The sequence below is a fragment of the Anser cygnoides genome, chromosome 11 (assembly GCF_040182565.1).
Source record: "Anser cygnoides isolate HZ-2024a breed goose chromosome 11, Taihu_goose_T2T_genome, whole genome shotgun sequence".
In the NCBI taxonomy this organism is placed as follows: Eukaryota; Metazoa; Chordata; class Aves; order Anseriformes; family Anatidae; genus Anser; species Anser cygnoides.
In genome coordinates this window covers 14502447-14522722 of record NC_089883.1, presented here as the reverse complement: position 1 = coordinate 14522722, position 20276 = coordinate 14502447, and the positions used below count along the sequence as shown (strand labels likewise).

At 37.0% G+C, this 20276-nt stretch overlaps 1 protein-coding gene across 6 annotated transcripts in view; it reads right to left on the bottom strand.

Moving 5' to 3' along the window:
* Window positions 1-3579: 3579 nt before the first annotated feature.
* Window positions 3580-20276, bottom strand: part of CIB2 (calcium and integrin binding family member 2) — a 43842-nt gene continuing 27145 nt past the window's right edge. For 3 of the 6 annotated variants that reach the window (XM_013177503.3, XM_048081378.2, XM_048081382.2), the window contains 4 exons: window positions 12305-12452; window positions 12013-12208; window positions 9822-9861; window positions 3580-4680 (listed from right to left, as the gene is read on the bottom strand). In XM_013177503.3, the coding sequence (XP_013032957.3) occupies window positions 4645-4680; window positions 9822-9861; window positions 12013-12208; window positions 12305-12452 (420 nt within the window). In that variant the 3' untranslated portion in view covers window positions 3580-4644. Of the gene's footprint in view, window positions 4681-6182; window positions 6332-9821; window positions 9862-12012; window positions 12209-12304; window positions 12453-20276 lie in introns of those variants that run through there. The other 3 variants (XR_001205539.3, XM_048081379.2, XM_013177505.3) reach the window with 3 other exon arrangements.

Genomic DNA, 20276 nt, shown 5'->3' with positions numbered 1-20276 from the left:
ACATGGGATCAAGTCATTTCATTAGGAACATTTGCTAACAAATTCTGCAGAAAGCCAAATTTTACTATTTCTCAGGTCACTCTTTAAAGTCTACTGCTACTGTCATTAGGATGAAATAAATTACAATAGGCAATATTTGTATTTCCTTATCATATCTGTTTTTATCACTGGAAGAAAAACAGTCACTAAAATCACCATAAAACAGAGGAAAACTTTTGAACATGAAAAACTTCATTGAATTTGCTGGAATTTAGTTTATTTCTGAGAATACACACAGTGTTTAACCTATTTGTTTAGACAGAGCAAAAGCAGTCTTTCTGCTTCAAATTATTCCTGCAGAGGGAACCGTCTCTGAATCTGCAGATTTTTATTTTTATATTTTTGTATGCAGAATCTTACTGCACGAAGTCATACCAAAAGAAGTTGCAGGACTATTTTCTGAAAAAACAAAAAGACCATTTTGGTTAAAATCCTAATGTTCTTTTTCCTTTCAGGGTCTACTAGTTCATAATGACAAAGTTTAACAGATTACAAAATAGAAAATCATTTCCCCTCAAAGGAAAAAAAGTCTAGTGAAAATTAACATACTTCTAATTATCATGGAAGTAACCCAGAATAGCAAATACTAAAACCAGAGTTAACAATCAGCGTGAGTTTACTATCAGTACTGTCTCCAGGGTGGTGTGAGAAGCAGCCCATAGGCTGTGGGGGTGAAAGGTCTGCTAAAAGTTGAACCTGACCTCCTCTGCAGGAGCTGGGCCGCACTTTCTGAGACTGAGCTGAGAAAACCTTTTCCTGTCAAGTAAAGAGAGACACTTGGTACCTGCATTCTTACAAAGCTTTTCCCGAAGGGCCCAGGTCTTCAATTAACATCCTTTCATCAAACAGCTACCATTCTGTCTAGTTTGTTCACACAGGTAGCAGACAGCAAGCTTTGGCTGTGCTGAACTGTCCAGGCTGTGACTCAGCACCCAGCAAGGAGGGTCTTGCTACTGGCAGGCTGCCACCCCTGCTGATTTCACTTGAGAGAAGCTACACTAACAGAGTAGGAGGCTGGATTGCTGCCCACAGCCCTCTGCAGCAGAGTTAAAACATTTTGGCCTACATCTTCAAGCACATACAGCCTTGACCTGTATGTGCACAGAAGTGGAAAAGAGTAAATCAGGGTGTGTTTGCAGGGTTTGCGAGCATGCAGTCAGCAGCATGCATGCAAGATCAACCGTGTGTGTGCAAAATATATCTAACAAAGTCATGGATTTAAGTAGACAAATATTTGGATCTGAACAAATCTTAACTGAGAAAAGGACAGAGGGAACGATTAATTTACTTGATAACTTAGCAAAGCACAGGAGGCTGATGCCATTGACTTGTCTGTCACTGGTCTTGCAAATTAGTCTAAAGAAAAGGGCAGCAGGGAATTTCATTCAGAATTCAGACTTTGAAATGTCTTTTACAGACAAGAATGGCAGAAATTCCAGTTAAATAAAGGCACTCATCTGCAATGGTGATGATCTTTTAATTACACCAAGAACAGTCTCTTCCTCTTCCCCACCAGAGAGAATTTGATAGTCACTCAGCATCACCAACATCTCTACAAGACACCTATAACTGCAAAATCTTACAGAGAAAAAAGCAGAACATGTGCTCACAATGTCCTTTGCTTCTGTCTCAGACACATCTTCCTAAAGACATCAGCAATCGTGATTTGTCTTTAATGCCTTCTTCATCCAATTTCATTTCCACTTTCTGTCCCAGCTGAGCTGTAATGGGTAGTAACATAACAAACACTTTATAGTCCTGCTCTTATTTCAACCCAGATTGATTTACTGGGCATCTTGACTCCACTCTACAAATGTATCGGTACCAAAACCTCTATCTAGCTTCCTTTATATTGTTATTTCAGAAAATCTGAATCTGTTAAGTCTCTACAACATGAGTTTTTCTAGTTTCTGCAAGGTCCCTATTTGTTTAATTTTTCATGTACATTTAAATTTTCTGGGATTTTTAATAGGACCTCTCCAGTTCTCATAAAGAAACAGCATACCCTAGAACTGACTCCATCGCACTAAGGAGAAAGATAATGTCCCATATGAGGCCTTACATTGCTTTGACCTTAATTCACTGAAGCATTTCTACTCAGAACAGTACACTCGCCACATTTTGAACATCAGCCATATGTTTAAGTCCCAGTGAAGTTTAAACAGATAGATTACCTGAGACTGAAATGTTTTAAAGCCATCAACATAAAACTGGTTAACAGTTAACATTATGGTGGATAACTTCCGCGCATCACACAGAATCTCACAGAGTCATCTAGGTTGGAAGAGACCTCCAAGATCACCCAGTCCAACTTCTGACCTAACACTAACAAGTCCTCCACTAAACCATATCAGTAATATATGTCACCATATCACATAATGTGCATCTAAAATTAAAAAAGTTGAATTATTCTATTTTTGTGCTTTCTCATAACATGCGAAAGACGTACCACAGACAACCTAAAAAGACTTCAACTTTTCAAGTGTGTCACTGTTTTAATGTAAACAAGCTAGCACAACTTATAAAGGGTAAGACAGAAAATAAAGAAAACATTCTATAAATCAAAAATTTTCAATTACCTGTAACAGCTATGGCCACCATATCTCCAAAGAGTATATGACAGATGTATAAGAAATAATGATTTCTACATAAAAAACACAAGTTGCTATTACGTAATGAAAAAAAAAAAGAAAATAATATCTAATTATATTGAAAGACAGCAAAACTGAACAGATGGAATTAAAAGCACATTAACTCATAAAAGGGAAAAACAACCTGGTACTCTTAATGCTATCGGATAGCACTGAGACCAATGTCATGCAAAAGGAAAAAAATAATTGCCTGGAAACTTACAGCATCTGCATTTGAGAGAGGGTTTAAAATGCAATAAGGCAGAAACTGTCACTATAGTGGGTCACAGTCCAATTAACATGTATTACAAATGAAGTTCTCTTGTACACAAACTTGATACAAAAACTCGATACACAAAATCATTTAACTTTCATGTATCTGTTTCAACAGTATTTATTTTTGCCCATTTTAAGATTTAACTCTGTTAATTTTAGCAAATATGAAGTTTTGCCTTATTATCTACAGTTTTAAAATCAACAGATAACCGCAGTTTTCATCTTTTTGTTTGTAGCATCAAAGTATTTAAGTACCCTGTATTTCAGAGAAACTTTTAAACAGGTAACTGAAGTCATGATGTGATGTGATGTTATGGTGCCACCTTGTGAGACTGCATCAGAAGTGCCTCTAACAGGTAAGTAAACAAAAATTAGCCCTGGGAAAAAAGGAAAGGAGATGGTGTATTTCAACAGCAAGCTACACTGCAAGCTTACCATCCGTTACAAGTTCCACAGTAGAGAGCATCATCATACCTACAGAAATAGCAAAAGGATTAATTTCTATATTTTATCAGCTATTTCAATACAGGTAACATGTTTCAGCCTTTGAAAGATTTAACTTTACAGTAGTTGGAATAACGAGTAGAATGGAAGTTAATGTGCTTAGCCTAAAAATTCTCAAAGCACGATAAAATGCGTCAAAAGTTTTAATTGTTATGACTTTGATACAGAAGCCATGTAAGTGACAGAGCCCTTCTATTGACTGTTAGAACAGTAATACATGTATGATTGTCTTCAGGCCACAGTACCTAAACAGTACTGGAATAAAATAAAAAGAACATAGCTGATTTCCAGCTGAAGAGGAGGGAGAAATACAGAGCTGCATTCATGCATTTTATGGGAAAGATTGCATAGCTTGTTTAGAAAGAAAATGTCTTTTCATGTCCTTAGTAATAGTGCTGTGCTTCTTTAATTTCTTCATGGGTAACAGATGATCGTATTCTTCTATTCAACACTATCAGCCCATAGAATCAGTAAAATGCAAGACTTCCTTTGAGATTAAGGACACAGTTTTAAAGTTAATCTTGGAAAGAAATGAATCACATATGCAGTTATCATATACAAAAGGCAAATATTTCAAGTTTCATAAGGACGTGACAATCCATAAAATATTGGTTGAAGGTAAGCACCAAACCCAGCACCTGCCATTTCAGTGACTGAAAGGCAAACCTGGGATGTGGTTGTCTTCAACACTGGGAGTTTGATCTTGACTGCAGTTCTTTCATGTAAGAGTATTTCCATGCAAGACCCCCAGCTGTACACCACAGTGATAGAGGCATCTTGTTATTTAAGGCCCATGCTTGCTTTCTCTTGGAAAAGTCACCCAACTTCATCTTCCTGTCAACCATCTTCTTTTTTTCTTTTTTTTTTTTTTTTGCTTTTAAGAGCAGTATTAAATATTCATAAATATAAAAACTATGTGGAAATACCTTTAATAATATTCTGATGATACTCTGCCTGTTTTTAAAAAAATAACCACAACCCAACCATCTTTGCCAGAGTGCTTGGCCAGCAGTGAAGATAAAAATGCAACTGTTCCAAATATCCTGTAGATCAAATGATGCTTCTCTCCCTTTGTGCACCAGAATTATTTCAATACTTTTTGCGTTCTAAGAAGCCACAATTAGAGGACGAAAGCCCCCAAGGCGCCTGAGATTCAGAAAGGCTGGACTGGCAAGTCATTTCTGACAACACTGGCTCACAGAAACATCTTCAGATTCTTATGTGGAAAGTACTGCAAAGGAAAGAAAAAGATTAAGAGAGATACATAAATTTATCATTATATACAATGCTTTCCTGTGAGTATATAAATGAAGGTGCTGCATAACAAATCTTAATCTCTGGTCTTCCTTGTCCTTTCTCCTAGCGAGGACATATGAGAAGGTGAAAAACTGAAGCGCATTCTCATTTACACTGAAGTATTTCAGGATGAAATGCATTTCTAAACCTACTAAATTCTACTCCAGAAAGTACAATCATCCTTTTACTGAATGCCTAACAACTAGGAAGGTCAAGTATTTAAAAAAAAAAAAAAAAAAGAATTAGGACAATGATAGGATGAACAGTGACTGCATTTAGAGAATTTCTCATTTTGAAAGCTTTTACTTACCAGAGAGGCAGATCTAATACTTTAAACTTTGGTTTTATTAGAAAGCTTAAAATCTTTTGGACAGGGAGACATTTTCTATTTACAATCATAAATTGTTAATAAAGACATAAACAGACTGGCAACAAAACTACTCAGTGACTTCCAAATATATCTATACCATCTGATCTGCAGAAATCCTGCTCTACTGTTCTACTTTCAGAACGTGTCAGAAGGACAGATCTTCACATAACCTCAGAAGTTACCTACAGAACATTGAGCCACAAATGCAAGGATTGCTAATATTCAGGCATAGGCAGGATGCTTGGCAAGGACACAATAGTCAATCCTAAGGCCTAATCTAACCTACAAGAACAACAGTGAAATGTTCAGGGACTTACTGTTTCATCTGTAAATTGCCACCATTTTGATGGACCTCTGCTTTGTTGTGGTGGGAATCATCTCATTTTTCTTCTGACCATAATAATAAAATATTTACTCGAGAAAACTACCACTGATTAAGTCACTTGGGCAACTACTTATAACATTAATATACCTATTAATATATCTATTATATCTAACAGAGGAAATGAGTAGCTGACAGAGCAAAATGTTAACTTAACCCTTAATAAGCAAATGGACGAACCAAGCACCTGGCAAAGCTATAGAAAATTGGATAGGTCACTATTTTTTCCATTGATTTTTCCAAGTTTCTGGCAATAAGCCTCCTCTGGTCAGGCACAGGCAGCACATGAACAGAACCAGTCAGTGTGTTGTTAAACTGTGAATTTTTGTAGACCCACAACTATAGTACTTATGAGGGAATGATCCAAACAGGTTTTTCTTATCCTACATAGTAAAAACCTCTGCTCAAGTGACAATTCAGATGTCAATATTTGGAAAATAATAAAATTACTTGAAAAGCAGAAATGCACTATAATCTTGAAAAAGATGCAAAAGTATTATTGAAATTCAATATTCTGAAAACCTGACTTTACAGAACCAGTTCTGCTGAAGATCCTACAGTAACTGCTCTGGCTGGAATGACAGCATTGTAAGAAAAAAGCATATACTAGTATGCTCATCTTTTCCTTGCATCTTGCAATAACAGTGAGTAGATACAGGATGGCGATGCCACTTTAAAAACATACCTAAGGTAACCTTCTGGTCTTTTAGCATAGCAGCTTCATCTTCACAATTTCACAGAATAACAGTGATTCATCTCTCCATTTCACAACTTCATTTTACAGTCTGCGTTTAATTGAAACTGAGCTCCAAGCATTTCTCAAATGTACTGTCCCTATGTGCAAAGTATTACACTGTCAATTAGACATAAAAGAACTTCAATTCTGGTTGCAGACTGAGATGGTAAGGTTAGCTAAATCATCATGTTTCCTTCAATTATGTAAAGTTTCATTAGCCAGTCAGCAAGAAAAAATGCTGTGTCTAGAATGACCTCTTTGCGTGTATGAGGTTCTCATCACTTGTATAACTATGGAAATTCAGAGGTACTCATAATATTTCTTTCATATAAACAGGTTTATCCCAGAGCATGACATACAATGAGATACTGATATCATAAGAAAAAATAAATCTTCGTGCAGGAGAGATGGTCCCAAAGATTTGTGATGCAGATTGGAAATCTGCAAACATCTTGCAGTCTTTAGACTGAGCAAAACCTAGATGCCAGGACTGGAAACCTCAAATCTTTCTGTAACAGAGAAAAGAAAAAACTACAAGAATATCTACTTATTTTCTGTTTTGTACAACAGCCATAGAGCATAGATTAATTACTGACGTTGCAAACTGTCCCATTCTCTGGGACAGTTAGAATCCACGACTGGCCAATGCATTTATGACTATCAGTTATCTGCAATAACAAGTCTTCCTGCATGAAGATTTACACATCTGAAGAGAAATTTACATCTTCTGAACACATTAGATCAGAGGGCAGAGCACAGTACTGAATTAAATCAATTGTCCATTGATTTATTTATTGGATATACAACAGAGTGACATGTTTCCCAATTGCACTTTTGATATAGCACAGCATTTGGGTTCCTATGCACATCAAACTAAGCAGATAAATTTATCATTTCTCTTGCTAAGGACCAAGACATTTTGATTATTTATCCTCGGTTTGCACTGTGATAGAGGTAAACAGCACAACACATCCTACAACTGCTGTTAGTTTTCAGAACTCTCGAGAAACTTGTCAGGATGGTAAAAGATGCAGAGGGCAAGTAGAAAAGCCTTCCCTAGGTGATAATCTCTGCTCTATGTTGTGACAGCGCCTACAGTGTTACAAACTGTATGTTTCCTTCTTGACTGATATCAGAAGGTATTCATCATGTATATTTACATGCAAAAACTGTAATTTTGGTGCCTATATGGAACGAAAGAGCTTTAGAGGTTTGGAGCATTTGAGAGGCTGAAGTGTTCTGGACATACAGTTTTGGATTATTTTCCAGGGAGGCTCCAACTTGATTACAGCTATTTGATTTGAATCAGGAATTCACTGAAGGAAAGCCTGTGGTATGTATACAGGGGAAACAAAATGTTATGTTCACAGGAGTCCCCAGGAACTTCGTATCTTGGAATTTATTCAGTCTGGGTGACACTGAAATGTATAGAAAGCATATTGTAATGCAAAGAGCTTACCAATACTAAGACTTCAGAAAAAAAAATAGTAAACATTTAGTTCAGAACTCAAGAGATGTATAGAGACCTGCAGTAATCTAAGATCTTTAAAATTTAAGTCCCACATTGGCAATATCTAGGATCTAAAAAATTAAAAAATAAATCAGCATTTGAACACATTTTTAGAAATTACACCTTAAAAAAATCCATATAAATCTACTTCACTGGAAAACTGTTTAAGGTTGGGTTTTTCTTGGTATTTCTATCAGACTGTCATTTTGGCCCCTGGAAATGAAGCATTTTACTAATGAGAAACTGAAATATATTGTGAAAAATAATGATAAAAATGATTTCTTGCCATTGTTTGCTCACTAAGCATCTCTTGTCAATTTGTCACTAGCTTTGATTTTAATCCTTAGAAACTAGATCATCTGCAATTTAGGACAGGTCTTTTGAGATGCACATTTCTTGAGAGAGAGCTCCTGTCATGTCAGCTTTGGGTAGGACTAGAGTCATGACATGGCCTGTTACATTGGTAAAGGCCCACAAAAGTTTCAGAACAGTGTATCTCCAATGAAATCTTTGTTTCATCTGTTGTTTCTGTCTAGTTTTGGCATCTCCCAGGTGTTATTAATGCCATGATCTTCTCAAACTCCATTTCAAATTGTTATAGGATGTTTCACCCCTGGGCCTTCAAATAAGTTTAAACTTCCAGAATGATTTATAAAGCAATTTCCTGTGGAAAACGTACCCAGTCTTGTAGAACAGAACACTTAGCTAGTGCCAGTTCAGAGTGCAAACACTTCCATTAAACTGAAAGCAGCTTCTTGATAACAACTGAGTGAAAGAAACCTACTGCAAGCAAATTGTCTGTACTAGTGATTGTCATTATTATTTACAGCTTACTCTACTTTCGAGAGTAAAAGCCAAAACTGTATACATCATCTTCCCTGGTCAACAACGAGCAATATTTTCTTCTAGTCTTTAAAAGAAGTGTCATCAACAGCAGCAGCACAAATCAAGCAACAGACTTTACTGCATCTTCATTTGTTTGACAGCAGCACAAAGCTTGCAAAGGCTGCCTGTAGGAGATTAAACCTACATAGGGTCATTAAATAGAGGTTTGAGAAACAAGTGGTGAGATAAGGAAAATCAGTCAACATAGAATGGATGAACTTTAGCTCATACCAGGTCAAAGCCTGAATCATAGCGCCAAAATTAATGGTTGTTGTATATATTATATGTTGTATATATATTATCCATGACAGTATGGCAGCTTAAAAAATAGTACTTTGAGCTGTGTGAAAAAAGTGCTTCAAAATAGGAATTATGGAAAACCTTTAAAGGTAAGATTCTTATCAACAGGGTAAAGATATTCCTCCTCGGCAATTTTATACCTCATTTTAATGATGGTGAGATTTTACAGTTGGATAGATCATATAAAAGTTCTCAGTGTCTGTCAGAACTCAGGTAAGCAATGGACCCATATAACAGCAAAGAAAAAGTAATATCACCTATGGCTTAGCAGCGATCACATACTGAAACAGTGGCAAAGCCACAGAAAAAAAAACTTGCATCTAGGCTTCATAATCTTTTGATGTGAAGAAGTGGCTTTTGGAGAGGGGAAAAAGGTAAAGAATAGGGTAAGAATTTCTTTACTGATAACAAAAATCATCTAGGGTTTGGAAAAGTAGTTAGTAAAAAGTAGATCCTTTTAAAAGGATCCCATATTAGGTAGCCATGTGGTATTCTAGGATCCAGTATTCAGAAATACTGTACATAGTCTCTGAAAACTGCAGTTGCCCAGCATCTCCAGCTGCTCACTGGCAATCATTTTCAAAAGCAGACATTGCTTTGATGCATTGGTGTCTAATTTTCAGAGCTGCTGAGCAGCCAAAAGTATAAATCAATAGGCACTTGGTTTTCCCTGAAATTAAAGTTTGGAGTGTATTCAATTGGGCACAAAATGTGGAGATAAGCAAAACCAAATTAAAATTACAGATGTCTCTGGACATGTGTAGGTTGGTGTTTCTTCCATGCATCTGCTAAAGACTTCAAAAGGAACAAATTGACTAAGATAAAAAAAATAAATGTTTTCATATTTTTTTGCACTATCAAGAAGATGTTTCAGGCACAAGTTTAGCACTCACTTGGCAGGGTAGTTCATGCCTACACCAACACATCAAAAACCTGTAAAAAAATAATTATGACAGTCATTCCAATGGGTATGGTGGCAAATCTTCTTCTTCTCTGCCATCTTCTCAGGAAATGATTAGATTGCACAGCATCCACAGCTTGGATTTCAGTCAGCACTTTGCAAGCTTCTACAACACAGCACTAAAGTCAGTCATGGCACAGGAAACCTCTGAAACTACAGCTTTTGCTGAGTCTTTACATCGGCCTTCAATTCTTCACATTTCATCTGTGCTATCTACCAGATCTGTAGGTACATTTCATAGCCTCTTCGTTGATTAGAAGAAATTCTACCTGACCCCAACAGTTTCTTTACGGAGAACAGTGTACAGAGAACATTTTTTTAGCTAGAAATATGTAGAAACAAAATATTGGAATGCATATTCAGCTGAACCTCACCATAATGATATGTATCTTGTTTTAAAAGAATTCCCAGTGACACACTTGGTTAGTCAAGTAGTGCCTGCTGTGTTTCTATTGTATAGAAGACACTCACATTGACTTGTAGCATATCCTCTTGAGATGCTAATGTTTCCTAGGATTCAAAGGAACGGTGTCCTCATGCTCTACGTATCATTTTGTTACAATGCCTTTCCTCAGAAATTTAATTTATCAAAGAAAAACTCCTCTGTTTTCTTCAGGACACTTCAAGCTTAAAATCATACCATATATCTGCCTGCAGTCCAGATGACTGTTGGATTCTTATCTTCCCAAATGTTAGAACTTTTGTTATTGTCAATTATCACCAGTCACACTACCAACTTGGCAATAATGTGTATGAACAAAGACTTTGAAAGAATTTTTTCAAGTTATCATGCGCTTACTATTAGATGTAGATAACCCAGCCCACTGACATCTGGGGAAAAACAGACCTAGGTTTTAGCTTCAGCCTACACTGGCAATAGATTCAAAATCCAAATTATACTCCTCTCAGTCTTGAAGTATCTTACTTTTGCTGGCTGTTCCACTGCAATTTCTTAAACAGGCTCTATCCTTGTATTACTTGAGTAAGTCTTTGTCCTGGTTCCAGTTAGGACAGAGTTAAGTAGCTCATAGTAGCTGGTAGGGTGCTATGTTTTGGATTAGGATGAGAAGAGCGCTGATAACATGCTGATGTTTTAATTGTTGCAGAGCAGTGTTTACACCAGGCCAAGGACTTTTCGGCTTCTCGCTCTGTCCTGCCAGCGAGCAGGCTGGGGGTGCAGCAGGAGCTGGGAGGGGACAGACCCAGGACAGCTGACCCAAACTGGCCAAAGGGGTATTCCATACCATCTGACGTCATGCTAAACAATATATAGGGGTGGCTGGCCGGGGTGGAGGGGCCGGCTGCTCGGGAATAGGCTGGGCATCAGTCAGCGGGTGGTGAGCAATTGCATTGTGCATCACTTGTTTTCTTACACATTATTATTGTTAATACTATTACCATTATCACTATTATTATTATTATTGTTATTATTATTTTCCTGTCTTAATAAACTGTCTTTATCTCAACTCACAGGCTTCACTTTCCCGTTTCTCTCCCCCATCCCAGAGAGGGAGGGGGGAGGGTGAGCGAACGGCTGTGTGGTGTTTAGCTGCCAGCCGGGTTAAACCACAACAGTCTTACCCATAACTTATGTAGAATGTTTCATTAACGTGTAAAAATTAGAAGTCATTGGTATTTTTTATAAAAGTTCTCTTTAAATATGAAACATGAAAGAAAAGCTCTACCTTAAGATAACTGGGTTTTGTCTACAGAACATTAAAAACAGACAGAAATCAATTATTAAAAAGTACTATTTAACAGCGGATCCAAAAAGACCACAGCAATAGATCATTTTAATCAATTTTCTGCTACCAGTATGAACCTCTAGCTCTCACCTTCTCAGTGAGAATAAACAATATTTCCATGTAGATTTGTTAAATGTATAAGATATTTATGCACATTTATAAAATCTACCTAGTCTTCACCAATAAAGCAATACTCTGGTATTTTCCACTAAGGGGAGAAAAAAAAAGGAAACTAAACCTGACACAACACTCAACATGTAATTTTGTGAATAAATTCAAAAAACCTGGCACATTGGACAGTGTGCCACACGACACAGTCAACATCCAAAAAAGAATACCTGAAAATACCCAGTGCCATACTTTTTCTTAAGGCAATACCTGAGAAAGTCTGGTGCTTTGGAAATCATGTTTTCAAAATCTGCAAATCCTAGCTTCCCGTCGCCATCCATGTCAGCTTCTTCTATCACTTTCTCACAAACTAAAGTGATTTCTTCTGCTGTTAGCTCTTCTCTAGTCAGCTTATTGAGGGTTTTTTCCAGGTCTGCTTTACAAATGAAGTTATCTGTGTTAAAATCTAAACAGTGAAAGAAACAAAGAAAAGATCACCAGCAACTCTCATACTCTTTTACTTTAAACAAACAGGGCATACAAAAGCATCTCAATACAGTACCATAGATCTTAAAGGCATAGATTGCTTTCAGCTCTCTGGGAGCCATTTCACTGAGGACAGAGAACATGTCCACAAAATCATTGAAGCTGAGGCTCCCCTCTCCATCTTCTGAGAAAGATTCCACAATTCTTTCCTTGAAGGGATTTTCCTGTAAAAACAGAATTATACTTTTTTTTTTTTTTTAAAGTATTTACAACATCCACAAAAACACAGACTCCCTGCAAATAAACAGGAGTGGGATGCTTGAAGATCACTTTTTGAAGACAACTTCCTTCTCCCAAAGCACATCCAAAAATTGACATTTGCATGCTTTGGCACAAAGTGTCAGTAAAATATGCTGCCACCCCACCACTTTTCACCCAGATTTTCTCAGTTCAGTTACTCATTGTTTCTAAACTGATGGTCACCTCATTTCTCCAATGTGAAACACCCGCTTTATAAATGTTAGGATAAGGGTACTAAGACTGAAAATCATTTGCACATAACTGGTTCCAGACAGGCTCTCAGACTAACAGAGCCTAGAGGATTACTGCTCCTGCGTTAAGAAGTTATCAGATACAAACAGGGGGTGGCACAAGAAGGGAACTGAGAGACCAAGGTGGAAAGTAAATGAAACAAACAGGGTCTTCACATCACCTGGTGATACCTGGCTGGAGGAACAACTATTATTTATGAAAGCATTCTAAGTAAAAATTTGTACTATCCATTCTGTTTGATATGGAACCATCAATCAAACCAAATCTACTCATTAAAGATGTAGAGGCATACCCCCAGTAGCATCTTGTAGAAGGCTCTTTCATTTTCACTGTTACCAAATAAATAAATAAATAAATAATATCCAACCTCTGGTTGAACTGACTATGAATTCCAGAGTTTTGAACTCGATTTCCTCTGTACAGAGATGATCCTGAGATTCTATTCCAGCACCTCACCAACCCAGCTGGTGACCAGGCCACTCTAAAAAAGCCAATATTCTAGAACTGTACATACAACGGTCAGCAAGCATGAGAGAAGCTGCTTTACTACTCTGAAGTCCAAAACCACTGTTTTCATAGGAACAAAGCAACATATTTCCAATAGCTATATAAAAGTCAAGATGAATTTGTAGCTATGTCTATAAAGCTGGCAAAAATCAATTCAATTGGATAGGAATAAAACAAATGAACCTCATCTGGACTGCAAGCAGCATCTCATCAAGTCTGTTCTACAGACCTTGTCTGAAGCCAAGAATGGCAATTAAAATATTGATCTCCTATAAATGCAGTCAGCTTTAGTCATTATTTTTAATACGCTTGCAGCATTTTGTTTGCTTTTAAAAGCAGCAGTATTGTGAAAACTCAAAAGCTCACTCATATCCATTTCAGTTTTTCCCCACAAAAGTTTAACTAACAAATATTCATAATACCTTCCAATTATTTTGAATAAAATTTCATAAAACAGCTATATTGGAGAGGTAAATGGCCAGAAAGTGTTATTCTTCAGTTTACTTGAATTATTTATTGATAATACACACACAGCACATATGCGTGTACAAAACAGTATTTTCTGTATGCCCCCAGAGGCTAAATACAAACAGCATGTACAAAGCAAAGTTATATAAATATAAAACATCAATCTGTTCATGTATCCTTCATCTTATAGGAGCATAAACTACCTTACAAGAATTGGGTTACTTAAACTAATATGCAGCTGACTCTGAAGTTAAATTCAACAACTGTTTAATGGTGTGCAACAGCTTAAAATAAGAGCTAAAGATAAAGACATCCAATTGAAATCACAGGGGGATCTTGGAAGCATAATGACATTGGTCACACACACACACATAGATAACATTTAAAATATATTTTGTTACAACCTCAAATAATGAAAACTTTGACATAGTTCTAATCTACCAAAAATTTCAGATCAAGTTTATGAGGGAAATGGAAAATTAATCTAAGCCAACATGGAGTGAGATATCATAAGGCAATTTTAAATAAAACTCTTGTACCTAATCTTTCTAGCTCATGCTAGTTAGCACAAGCCTACTGACTTACTGCATTTGAGGACACAGCCTGGTAGAACCCAAATTTCAGGCAGATACAGATTTTGTAGTTGCAATAAAGAATTGTAGCTAAGTTCCAGGAAAACCATTGTTCCTCTGTAAGTGTTATAAAGGTGCCTGTTATATGACCACTAAGTGGTCACATAACAGACTTCTGAGCCTCAGCAGTGACTATTAAAGTATGCTCCCCTACGGCCTCTTTCACATGCCAGTTACATGTTACCTAGGGGCACAGACCAACACGCCATTTACAGTTCATTTTAACTTTTAAGGGTTCTTATTAAAAGGCTAGCATAACATACAACAGCATAATTGCTCCAAGAGGAACATGAGGTATGACTGTGCACAAGGACATTTCAAAGGACATCCAGTTCCTGGAAAGCAGCATTCCTTTCTTCTTCAGGTGACTGATCATGTGTGGACTCTTACTGTTGGATGACTCCTTGCAGTGTCTTGCTCCAGGATGCAAATACAGAGAAGTGGTTAGACATTTGGGTATATGGCCTGGATTGAAAAAAAGCTGCCCTATATCTACATACACTTAGCAAGACATACAGCCTGGCAAGTATAAGAACATATTTTGGCAGCCTTATCAGCTAGAACTTGGAGATACTTTCATGCAGAAGCTAACAGGCTATTCATATCCTCACAGCATACCTGATTTTATCAGGAGATTTCTCTTTACTGGTATCATAGGACTCAGCATACATTAACAACCTGAGATGCCTTTGAGCCTTTCAGTTTGCACTCTACAACTACTTCCATGGTAGAAAGTGATTGGAGTCTGCCAAAAGCCATGTAGCCATCCAGTGGCAAACAATACAAGCGTGTTTGTCAATCTTTTGTGGATGAGTGAGGATCTCAGAAACCTAACTTGGAAGTGTAATTAAACTCTTGGGACAATCAAGATTTACAGAATAGCCTTGACCAGAGATTTTAAGTACTACTAAATGCCAAGATCTCTCCAACCTTTCTGGCTGAGATAACAGCCAGAAATAAGGCTGTTTCAAAAGATAGCTGAAGTAGCAACCACAGAGCCATGGTCTCAAATAACAGACCATTAAGGCAGTCAATACTAAATTCAAATTCTGCTACATTGTTTAATGAGTGAAGTAACTCCACAATACGGAGCATGCCTGCAGATTTCAAAGGGTAGAAAATTAATGACTTCACTGTGCTCTGAACTTAATATGAGAGTCTGAGCTCACTGTTCACATGAAGAAAATACAAGCCAAAGAAAAATGAGAGAAATTAAATACAGATTTAAAAAGTGGGATTCCTGAAAATAAAAAGATGTCAAGCTCAAAAAAGCAGCAGGGTCACAGCTGTCAAGAGTCACAGAACAAAAAACAACACCCCAGAATAAGCCAGGTGGCTGAGAGGAAGTGTTGTAAAAAGATACAAAACGATCCCTCCCATCATTTGCATGATGTGTAGAGGTATAGAAGATATGCATCAGTGGGTACCACTAAGAGCATCTGACTCGAGTGCTTGGAAATACACCTGCCTGTGGTATGAATATACATATAGAAGGCCACCCAGTGTAAAAATAACTGATTCTATAGTTTCATATGGTTGGTTTATCGTGAAGACAAAGCAGGATTCAGTTGGGCTTTACGAGAAATGTCTAGTTTCTTTCTCAAAGGACACAAAACAGTGTGTCTGTTAAACGTGTAGTATTAGGGAATGCTCAGTATCAGACTGGATGAGAAAACATGTTAGAAACACTGCCATTCTGAACTGCTGTATTGTTTTCTTCAGAACCAATCCCATCAGAACATGGTGGCATGGCAACAGCTGGAAACTGACATCTTATTGGCAGCATAGGGCAACAAGCAGGGACTACACAGAAGCAAATATCCCTATGAGCAGTGAATATCAAACCCAGGACTTTCTGCATCGTAATGCTAGTCACAATCTCACTGACTAATATATTGCAGTTGCTTAAGATGAATTATCTCTTTGGCTTGTCAGAGGCCTTGAAAATACAGATAGGTCGACAATCAATTAAATGGACCTAAGCATACTTCTTAAGTAACTCTTTGCCAAATGGATCTCTAAAATCTAAATGAAAAATAAAATCTTTCCTCATATTGATTTCTTTCCTTTAACTTTCTCATATTGTGTGTCTTCAGGCAGTATATCTGCGGTTTACACAATGGAAAGTATTAGTTTACCTTCACAGATACTTTTCACATCCTTTCTGTAATTTCATTACCTCTACTCTAAAGAGCACAGATTAGGCTTCCATCATATTTAAAGGAAAAGTCATGGGGGAAGGGAATAAAGTGGAAAATGATATGGTTCCCTCATAGATTGTTTTCCTTCAAACACTAATTGTTTAAAAAAGAATCCTTTTACAACTGGAAACCTACATTTATCTCGTTAAAAAGCTTTTTCAGTCCTCTCATAATAAAAATCAGAGTGGAGACAGAAACCATAAAAAACCGTTACAGCTAAAACTTGGCTGTTTTGCAGATTGCTGCCATTTAAGTGGCTTGAGATAATCTTCCTCACCATGCCATCTATCTTCTTAACCATAGCTTTTTCTACTCATTTGTGTTTCTATACATTTTTAATATGCTGTTGCATCTATTCTGACAGAGACTTAGAACACAATGTGATAAATCATGACCATTAGTTTTCTAAGACTGTGATTATAGGCCTCATGCCTGTGATTACAGTTAAATCTTACCGTGGCATTTGTTATTTACACACTGTTCTCTCACTTCCATCAGAGGCTCAAGGAAAGCACTGTGTTGTCCTTTTGCCCTATCCATTTTGTAATCATCCTGCAGCTTGCAGCACTTTATCCTCCTATCACAAGCTGACTGCATTTTCAAAATAACATGCCGCAAGTAGAACTATAACAATTCTCTTTAGGTCAAGATAACTGAACTAGAGAGGCTGGGTAGTCATTACAAAATGCTTCTCAGTTTTATACCCACAGAAACAGTGATATTCTCTTTTGGATTTCCATGCAAGTCCCCATTGACATCAGTGGAAATATTCAAATGCGTGAGCCAGAATCCCTTTGGATGTTTTAATCACAACTTGTTCAGAACTGATCAGAAACAAGCCTCTCTCAAGTTTCAGGAGTTACTCCTAAAAAATAGAAATGGATTCTTATTAGACAAACATTAACATGAAAATGGCTAAATTGTTCCAGACAACCAGACATCCAAAGGAAAGGCTGGCACTATGGAAGAAACATAAAAAGTGCAAGAGCAAGTTGTCCCTGGAGCAGACAAAAGCACATTTCCCTTTTTTTAAAAAACAAACACCTTCCTCAAAAATCAATTACAATTTTTATTTATGTTTAGATTGTTCTATTTATGTCTTCCCAACTTCTCTGCAGCACCTACAGCGTGCTGAATAAGAAAGTCCTGCACAAACCAAGGCTAAGATACAGCTAGATTGATACATTTACATCTTCAAAAAACAACCATATCTGTCTGTACATGCTTAATAAAGCTCTTATGCTTATTAAAACTCTTATAGTTTCTAATGAGAAATGCAAAATGCACTGAATTTCAGTTTTGGTAAGTATTGTAGACAAAACAGGTGAATGGAGTAGACGACCTTTTGAGGTCTATTTCAACTACAACTTTAAAAATCTATAAAATATAAGCCAAAATGAATTTTACAAGGTTTTGAGCAATTGCACCTGTGCAAAAAGCAGAGATGTAAGACAGTTTGGCAACAAGCTTACCTATTTAATGATGGCTGCACCATGGTCACGAGGGCCAAAAAAACAAAGATGCCAGTTGCATATGGGATTGCTGAGTCTTGCAGAACATCGTAGTCCATCATGGGAATATAAGGCATTGAAACAAAACCTGATTCACTACAGCAGGAAAGCCTAGACAATACTAGTATAGAGCATCAATAGGTACAGATTTAGAATTTGGAGAGAAAATGGCCCTCACTTGTTACACTTGGAGTGCTCAGGGTTAACTTGAGAAAACTGGTTAAAAAGGGCCTTCAGAAAGACAAAAGGAAGGGTCTAAAAGGCATAAAGCATCCCATCATAACTAGAAACAACTAACAGGATGCAGGGACAAGGAAGTCAGGATGAGCTACAGGCAAATGTTAGCCAGAGGAGGGTGGGGGTCTGGGAAGACAATCAACCTGCTCTCTTGGGTGACACCATCCATTACATAGAAAGCTTTAAAACTTTTAAAACTGAGGACAGATCTTTACTTAGCACCTGTGCAACAAAATCATTGAAATGACTTCTAAAACTCAATTCTCTTAAAATTATAGGAAATTATTTTATTTTTATTTTGAAGCAGCATGTATGTGTTCATGTTTAAACTTAGAAAAAAACAGGGTACTAACACTGGTTCTAAAGTGTGACCAATTCACTGTTCCTTGTGTGTCCTTTCTTTCCCCTGACTGATTCCTGTGCCTGCTGGTCATTCTGTTTCAGTAGTGTGTGGATTTATGAACTACCTCACTCACCACTGCAGCTAATGACAAGGCCTGTGAGGATCAATGAAGTTACTGCACGAGCCAAAAATGGAAAGCAACAGACTGTAAAGTGAATGAAACAAAAACGGTTCCCCTCCAGGAAGCCCTTTTATGATCTCGTCTTGACACAAAGATTGCTACGCTGCCACAACCAGAGACAGCCGTACGCCAGCTTGAAGGTTCTTACAATCAGGGATTTATACATCACAAAGACGGCAGCCACACATTTAGTCCTGCATTCTACAGAACATGTGTGATCTCTGCGATCAGGTTACATTCCCACATCTAGTTACGTGGAAATGACAGGGATAATGCAAGTGAAATCAGCTGTGTTTTGAAATAAAGGCATCTTCCCTTTCTACATGGCCTCATACTCAGCAATTCATATTGTTGTGACCAATCTGCAGTATTAATTAGTGTAATCTCAAATGTTCTCATATGCACTTGAATTAACTTATTAGACTTTTGCCTGTGTAACCAAGATTGTCAACATTAGAGAACAGAGACTTTAATGGAACAGATGGAGTAAACTCAATCTGTTAACTTCAACGTAATGGTAGAACTAATCAACCTGAAGTATCTGCCCCTTCTTTATTTATTTGTTTCTTGCCCTGACTTTCAACTGAAGGACCATGAATTAGTGAAAAATTCATTGCCAATTTAAGTTAGTGATGATCTTTTTTCTCTTTGAAACACAGATATATTTAAAAATATCCTGGCTCAAAACATTAATGCGTGAAGTAAAGATATTTCTTTATAGTAGCAGAATCTAATTTAGAAAAGTGCATTATTGATTCTACCCATTTGTCAGAATCTGCAATGGTATTAAGCTCAACATTGCCAGTAACTAGAAGTGTAATGTGCATATGAAGAAAGCCAGGTACATTGAAATTATCACTAATTTTATTAGAATTCAATAGACATTTAGTTTGTTTGTTTCTATTCTGAGATTCAAATGTCAGTTTGTCTTCACCTTGATGAAAATTTACTGAATAAAGAATATTGATTTATCAGTCTGGGAAAGTTGCAAAGGTTAAGGACATTTTTTCTTCATGTATGAGCTGAAGTCAATACCTAGACTGCTTGGAAAATGAACTCTAGGTGAAAGACTTGTTCCCCTGTCTTTATAGGAGACAGGGAAATGCTTCGTGACCAACACTGGCCCAGGTTTATGACTGAGATCTTAGGTGACATTTTAAAACCTTTTACTGTCAATATTTTGAAAGACCTTGGGAGGTGGGGCAGATCTAGTCTCCTCTTTTAACTGTTATTTTACTGGAAACAAGCTCACCAGCTACTGAATGTACTCTACAAACTCTTAGAACCTCAGTTCCTGAAATGATTGGTTTGACAGCAGTATTTCTAAGGGTTTTCACAGCCTTGTGAAACTTGGGAGAGAATTATTATTAAATTCGACACTGAGTTTTGTCATGCTATTTGCATGAAATCAAATTC